General features: G+C 41.1%; 2 protein-coding genes across 2 annotated transcripts in view; both read left to right on the top strand.

Moving 5' to 3' along the window:
• Positions 1-8026, top strand: part of L2HGDH (L-2-hydroxyglutarate dehydrogenase) — a 66284-nt gene that overhangs the window by 57409 nt on the left and 849 nt on the right. The gene's annotated exons all lie outside the window — the stretch shown is intronic.
• Positions 7083-7778, top strand: LOC108287984 (60S ribosomal protein L9-like). The gene has a single exon (XM_037730786.1). The coding sequence runs from the start codon at positions 7376-7378 to the stop codon at positions 7679-7681; it is 306 nt and encodes a 101-aa protein (XP_037586714.1). The 5' UTR covers positions 7083-7375; the 3' UTR covers positions 7682-7778.

Raw genomic sequence — 8026 nt, 5'->3', positions numbered from 1 at the left:
GGAGGTTGCGGTGAGCCGAGATTGCGCCGTTGCACTCCAGCCTGGGTAACAAGAACGAAACTCCGTCTCAAAGAAAAAAAAAAAAACTGCTTTAGTTTGAACTAAAATGAGATCCTAAGAAAAATGTCATTGTGTATGTATGTATTTACTTATTTAAGACAGGGTCTCATTCTGTCACCCAGGCTGGAGGAATGCAGTGGTGTGATCACAGCTCAACTGCAGCCTCTACCTCCCTGAGCTCAAGGGATCCTCCCACTTCTGCTTCCCAAGTAGCTAGGACTACAGACACCCAGACACTCACCCACCACTCCTGGCTAATTTTTTTTTCTTTTTTGATAGAGACGGGGTTTCACCGTGTTGCCCAGGCTGGCCTCAAACTCTTGAGCTCAAGTGATCTGCCTGCCTTGGCCTCCCAAAGTTCTGGGATTACAAGCGTGAGCCACCATGCCTGGCCAGAAAAACATTATTATTATTATTTTAAAATTTGGATTGTAGGGTTTTGAATATGTGTACAAGAGTATAGGGGACATTGAGAACATAATTTTTGTTTGTAAGAAAAATAAATAATTGTACACATTTTTAACTGTGGTTAACCAATTTTAACCTTTATGTGCTTAGAAGGAGCAAAGGGAATGTACTGACTAAATCTCTAAACTGCAGAGTTGTACGTTGGACACTCAACATCAGTGTCTGGTCCTGATGTGGAGGGGAGAAATGCTACTTTAATGAGTTCAGATAAACTACAGATAGTATACAAAATAGACACACCAGCTGATAAACTGATATGCGTCTCTTCCCCAAGAAGTTTCAGCTTTCAGTCCCATGCCTTCTTTTTGTGTTCTTTGTGGTATATCTGATTTTTTAAGTTTTTTTTTTTTATTTTTAATTTTTATGGGTACATAGTAGGTATATATATTTATGGGGTACATGAGATATTTCGATACAGGCATGTAATGCATAATGATCACATCATGGAAAATTGGTTATTCATTCCCTCAAGTGTTTATCCTTTGTGTTATAAACAATTCAGTTATACTCTTTTAGTTATTTATAAATGTACAATTAAATTATTGACTATAGTCTCCCTGTTGTGGTACCAAATACTAGGTCTTATTCATTTCATTCTTTATGTTTTTAGGGGGAGGTATCCATTAACTATCCCCACCTCCCCCGTAAACCCCCACCCCACACCATCCTTCCCAGCCTCTGGTAACAATCTTTCTGCTCTCTTATCTCTATGAGTTCAATTGTTTTTCATTTTTAGATCCCACAAATAAATACAAGCAGATGATATTTGCCTTTCTGTGTCTGGCTTATTTTTCTCTTAACATAATGACCTCTATGTTGTTGCAAATGACAGGATCTCATTCTTTTTTATGGCTGAATAGTACTCCATTGCGTATAGGTACCGCATTTTCTTTGTCATTCATCTGTTGACGGACAATGGACACCTAGGTTGCTTCCAAATCTTGGCTATTGTGAATACTGCTGCAATAAACATGGAAATTCAGATATCTCTCTGATATACTGATTTCCTTTCTTTTGAGTATGTATTCAGCAATGGGATTGCTGGATCATATGGTAACTCTATTTTTAGCTTTTTGAGGAACCTCCAAACTATTCACTATAGTGGTTGTACTAATTTACATTCCCATCAACAGTGTATGAGGGTTCCCTTTTCTCCACATCTTTGCCACCATTAGTTATTGCCCGTCTTTTGAATAAAAGCCGTTTTAACTGAGGTGAGATGATATCTTATTGTAGTTTTGATTTGCATTTCTCTGATCATTGATATTGAGCACCTTTTCATGCCTGTTTGCCATTGGTATGTCTTCTTTTGAGAAATGTCTGTTCAGATATTTTGCCATACTTAAATTGAATTATTAGATTTTTTTCCTATAGAGTTGTTTGAGCTTCTTATATATTCTAGTTATTGATCCCTTGTCAGATGAGTAGTTTGGAGTAGTTTGCAAATATTTTCTCCTATCTTTGGGTTTTCTCTTCACTTTGTTGATTGTTTCCTTTGCCGGGCAAAAGCCTTTTAACTTGATGTGATCCTATTCAAGATCATATTGTTTAATTTCTCTCTGTTTATATAGTTTCCAAAATTCCTATTGTGATTGATTTGTAGTTTTATTCCATTGTGGTCAGAGAAGATGCTTGATATTATTTCAAATTTTTTGAATGTTTTAAGACTTGTTTTCTGACCTAACCTATGGTCTATCCCTGAGAATGATCCATGTGCTGAGGAAAAATATGTGCATTCTGTAGCCGTTGGATGAAATGTTCTGTAGTCTATTTACATTCAGTGTTGTTATTGATAAGTAAGGACTTACTCTTGCCATTTTGTTACTTGTTTTCTGGTGATTTGCAGTCTTCCTGTCTTCCTTTTAATGAGGGTGATTTTTTTCTGATGGTATGCTTTAATTTCTTTCTTTTTATTTATTTAATTTTTTGGTACCCATTGTGTGTTTTTCTATTTGCGGTTACTATGAGGCTTGCAAATACTGTATTATAACCCACTATTTTAAACTGATGACAACTTGATACTGATTGCATATGCAAACAAACACACAGAAGGAAAACTAACAAACTCTACACTTTAACTTTGTTCCCTGGCTTTTTAATTTTTGTTGTTTCTCTTTATGTCTTATTGTACTATGTCTTGAAAAGTTGTTGTAGTTATTTTTTATTGGTTCATTTAGTCTTTCTGTGTAAGACAAGAGAAGTTTACATACCACAAATTACAGTGTTATACTATTCTGTGTGTTCTTGTGTGCTTGCTGTTACCAGGAAGTTTCGTACCTTTATATGATTTCTTCTTGCTCATTAACATCCTTTTCTTTCAGATTGAAGAGCTCCCTTTAGTATTTCTTATAGGACATGTCTAGTGTTGATGAAATCCCTCAGCATTTGTTTGTATGGGAAAGTATTTCTTCTTCATGCTTGAAGGATATTTTCACTGGATTTACTATTTTAGAGTAAAAGGGTTTTTTTCCTTCAGCACTTTAAGTATGTCATGACACTTCCTCATGGCTTGTAAGGTTTCCACTGAGGAGTCTGCTGCCAGATGTATTGGAGCACCATTGTATATTATTTGTTTCTTTTCTCTTGCTGCTTTTAGAATTGTTTCTTTATCCTTGACCTTTGGGAGTTTGATTATTAAATGGCTTGAGGTAGTCTGTGGATTAAATGTACTTGGTGATCTATAATCTTCTTGTACTTGAATGTTGATATCTTTCTCTAGGTTTGGGAAGTTCTCTGTTATAATCCCTTTGAATAAACTCTTTATCCCTGTTTCTGTACCTCCTCTTTTAGGCCTGTAATTCTTAGATTTACCTTTTTGAAAATGTTTTATTAATTTTGTAGGTGTTTTTTCTTTTGTCTCATCTGACTATGTATTTTCAAATAGCCCATCTTTAAGCTCACAAATTCTTCTGCCTGATCAGTTCTGCTATTGAGACTAATACATTCTTTAGCCTGTCAGTTGCATTTTTCAACTCTAGAATTTCTGCTTAATTCTTCTTATTTCAATCCCTTTGTTAAATTTATCTGAAAGAATTCTGAATTCCTTCTGTGTTGTCTTGAAATTCTTTGAGTTTCTTCAGAACAGCTATTTTGAATTTTCTGTCAGAAAGGTCATATATCTCGTTTTCTCCAGGATTGGTCTCTGGTGCCTTATTTTAGTTTATTTGAGGAGGTTATGTATTCCTGGATGGTGTTGATAGTAGTAGATGTTCTTTGGTGTCTGGGCATTGAAGAGTTGGGTACTTCCTGTAGTGTTCACAGTCTGAGCTTGTTTGTGCCTATCCTTCTTGGGAAGGGTTTCCAGGTATTCTAAAGCCAATAACACTGTTTTTTGCAGACATAGAGGTCCCACCTTGGTGGTCTTGGATAAGGCAGAGGAATTATCTGGATCACCAGGCAGAGACTCTTGTTCTTTTCCCTTACTTCCAAATAAATGGAGTCTCTCTCTCTCTCTGCTAAACCCCCTGGAACTGGGCGTGTGGTGATGCAAGCACTCTGTGGCCACCACCACTCTGACTGCACTGGGTCAGACCTGAAGCCAGCCCAGCACTGGGTCTTGCCCAGAGCCCTTCCCTTCAGGGCAGTAAGCTCCTTCAGGCCCCAGGCATGTCCAGAGACAGTGTTTGTAAGCCAGGGATTGGAGTCAAATACCTTAGTAGTTTACCTGATGTTCTTTTGTACACAGATAAGCTAGCACTCACACCATAATACAGAGTCCTTCCCCCTCTTCTCTTTTCTTTCCACAGGTAGAGGGCCCTCTCCCTGTGGCCACCACCACCATTGGTTTAGAGGGATTCTGCCAGGCCACCACCAATATTCACTTAAAGCTGAAGCGCTCTTCCATCAGCTTGTGGTGAATCCTGCTTGGCCTGGGACTTACCCTTCAGGGTAGTGGGTCCCCTTCTGGCCCAGGGCAGTTACAGAAATGCTGTTCAAAAGTGTGGGCCTGGGCAGGAAACAGTGACTGCCGCCTGTAATCCCAGCACTTTGGAAGGCCGAGATGGGCGGATTATCTGAGGTTAGGAGTTCGAGACCAGCCTGGCCAACATGGCGAAACCCTGTCTCTACTAAAAGTACAAAAATTAGCCGGGTGTGGTGGTGTGCACCTGTAATCCCAGCTACTTGGGAGGCTGAGGCAGGAGAATTGCTGGAACCCGGGAGCTGGAGGTTGCAGTGAGCCCAGATCACACCACTGCACTCCAACCTCGGCAACAGATAGAGACTCCATCTCAAAAAAAAAGAAAATGTGTAGGCCTGACTTGGGGACCCAAAGAACTTGCTTGTTGCTCTACCTTGCTGTGGCTGAGCTGGTACCTAAGGTGTAAAACAAAGTCCCCTTTACTTTTCTCTCTGCTTTTCTCAAACAAAAGGAGTCTTTCACTGTAGCCACCACAACTGGGAATGTGCTGGGTCACACCTGAAGCCAGCACATCTCAGAGTCTCATCCAAGGCTCATGACGCACTCCTTGGGTATTGCTGCTGGTTATTCAGAGCCCAAGGGCTCTTTAGTCAGCAGGTAATGTATCCTGCCAGGACTGGGTTTTTTCCCTTCAAGGCAATAGGTTCCCTTTTGGCCTAGGTTGGGTCTAGAAATGTTCAGGACCTAGGGCCTGTAATGCGGGCTTCACAACTCTGCCCAGTGCCATGTCCTACTGTGGCTGAGCTGGAATCCAAGGTGTAAGACAGTCCGCTTTACTCTATTCTTTGCTCCTTCAGCAGAAGAAAGGAGTCACTTCTATTGCAGCTGCCTTGGTTTGGGGGATGGATGACGCAAGCACTCCCTTAGCTATGCCAGCTGGTGTCTTCCTAAATCATATGCCACCCTAGTCCACTTACTGTAAGCCCAGCCTAGTGCTAGTAGCCTAGGAATTGCAGTCCTTGTGCCCTAGATTGTCTTTAAAGTTTATCTAGGACCCCAGAGTGCTTCAGCCCATGGTGATGAGGCTTACAGGGAAACTCAGGCTCTGACCACTGGGATAGATGCTTCCTGTCTAGCTAGGGCTCATCCAAATGCTCACTCCGTGTGCTGGCACTGGCTGAGCCCACCATGGCTTTATTCTCCACTGTGACAGGGCAGCACTGAGTTCAATGTAAAGGCCCTCAGTCACTGTGCCCTTCCTTTCTCAAGCGCATAGGTGCTCTCTCCACACCACATGGTTGCTGCAGGGGGGTGAGGGAGGGGTGGCATTGGCAATGTAAGACCATCTTTTCTGCCCTCCTCAATGCCTCTTTTAATGATATGAAGTCGAAACTAGGTACTGTGATTGCTCACCTGATTTTTGGTTCTTGTGACGGTGCTTTTCTGTGTGAAGGTAGTTAAAATTCTGTGTTCTAGCGGGGGAACCAATGATGTAGGCTTCTTTTCCACCATCTACCTGCTCCCATAATCTGATTCTTACTTGGAAATTCTTATAGCTAAATATTTCCTGTCCAGATTCCTTGCAGGATTCTATAGGGAAGATCACTTATCTTTATCATACAACTTTTCACTCTTTTTGTGTGTGTGTGTGTGTTTTTTTTTTTTGAGACGGAGTCTTGCTCTGTCACCAGGCTGGAGTGCAGTGGCGCAATCTTGGCTCACTGCAACCTCCGCCTCCTGGGTTCAAGCGATTCTTCCGCCTTAGCCTCCCAAGTAGCTAGGACTACAGGCGCATGCCACCACACCCGGCTAATTTTTGTGTTTTTAGTAGAGACGGGGTTTCATCATGGCCAGGATAGTCTCGATCTCTTGACCTCGTGATCCGCCCACCTCGGCCTCCCAAAGTGCTGGGATTACAGGCGTGAGCCACCACATCTGGCCAACCTTTCACTCTTAATGTGATAATTCTTATTTACCTCTCTACGAATGAATATTATACAGCTCTGTGACTTCAGGCAAGTTATTTAATCTCTCTGTGTTTCTTTGCTGTTAAATATAAACTGAGTGTTTTGAGGATTAAATGAGGTAATTCTAGCACAGAGTAAGCACTTAGTAAATAATAGCTGTTACTATTCTCTCTCTTCAGCCAGGCTGAGGTCTTAGAGGGCAGTGCCCTCATAGTGTTCTTTGTATCTTCTGCAAGTACTTACCTGAGATGTCCCAGAAATAGTAAAAAATGTTTAATATTGTTTCCTGATTTCTTGAGTCTTACTGGTATGTATAAGATAGAATTTTTTACACTGGGCTTCTTTGGACAAGTTTCCTAAGAGGTGCTTTTTTGTAGTTCAGAAACGTTGAATTCAAATTCCATTTGTAAGTTTTAACTATTTTAGAAAAACAGCAAAAATCTGTGAACTCAAATATTATAAAATAGAATTTTAATTAATAAAGATTATCAGTGTCTTTACAGTTGTTCATGCCTATGATCCCAGCATTTTGGGAGGCTAAGGTGGGAGGATCACTTGAGGCCAGGAGTTTGAGACCAGCCTGGGCAACATAGTGAGACCTTGTCTCTACAAAAAGAATTTTTTTTAATTAGCCAGGTGTGGTTGTGCACACAACCAGAGGAACAGCTCAAGACTCTATCTCCCCTCCCCTTACGGGATACAAATACGTGATGAGGAAAGACGTTCCTTCGCCGCGTTTACTGTGAGAATGAAGACCATTCCAAGCAATCAGACTGTCGACATTCCAGAAAATGTCGACGTTACTATCAAGGGACGCACAGTTATCGTGAAGGGCCCCAGAGGAACCCTGCGGTAGGACCTCAGTCACATCAATGTAGAACTCAGTCTTCTTGGAAAGGAAAAAAAGAGGCTCCGGGTTGACAAATGGAGGGGTAACAGAAAGGAACTGGCCACCGTTCGGACTATTTGTAGTCATGTACAGAACATTATCAAGGCTGTTACACTGGGCTTCCATTACAAGATGAGGTCTGTGTCTGCTCACTTCCCGATCAACGTCGTTATCCAGGAGAATGGGTCTCTTGTTGAAATCCGAAATTTCTTGGGTGAAAAATACATCCGCAGCGTTCAAATGATACCAGGTTTGCTTGTTCAGTTATCTCAAGCCAAGAAAGATGAATTAATCCTTGAAGGAAATGACATTGAGCTTGTTTCAAATTCAGCGGCTTTGATTCAGCAAGCTACAACAGTTAAAAACAAGGATATCCGGAAATTTTTGGATGGCCTCTATGTCTCTGAAAAAGGAACTGTTCAGCAGGCCGATGAGTAAGACCTTAGAGTTGTCCAGCTACAGAAACAAGATGCCTATCATAGCTAAGACCTACTTGTGATATTTAAATGATGCAATAAAAGACTTATTAATTTGGTGGGGGGAAAAAAGGCTCTCTCTCAATTAAAAAAAAAAAAGGACTCTGATTGTATTAATATCTGCTAAATTAATTCATTTTTATGCTTTTCCTATCATCTTTGTAAACTGAAGATGATCCTGATATTAAAGGGCGCGGTGGCTCACGCCTGTAATCCCAGCACTTTGGGAGGCCGAGGCAGGTGGATCACGAGGTCAAGAGATCGAGACCATCCTGGTCAAAATGGTGAAACCCCGTCTCTACTAAAA

Source organism: Cebus imitator, unplaced genomic scaffold (genome assembly GCF_001604975.1).
Source record: "Cebus imitator isolate Cc_AM_T3 unplaced genomic scaffold, Cebus_imitator-1.0 Scaffold358, whole genome shotgun sequence".
NCBI lineage: Eukaryota > Metazoa > Chordata > Mammalia > Primates > Cebidae > Cebus > Cebus imitator.
The sequence above is the reverse complement of the archived record's forward strand: the minus strand, read 5'-3'. Positions and strand labels throughout refer to the sequence as shown.

Excerpts from the sequence above, each read along its gene's own strand:
- LOC108287984 (XM_037730786.1), top strand. The coding sequence starts at position 7,376 with ATGAGGTCTGTGTCTGCTCACTTCCCGATCAACGTCGTTATCCAGGAG.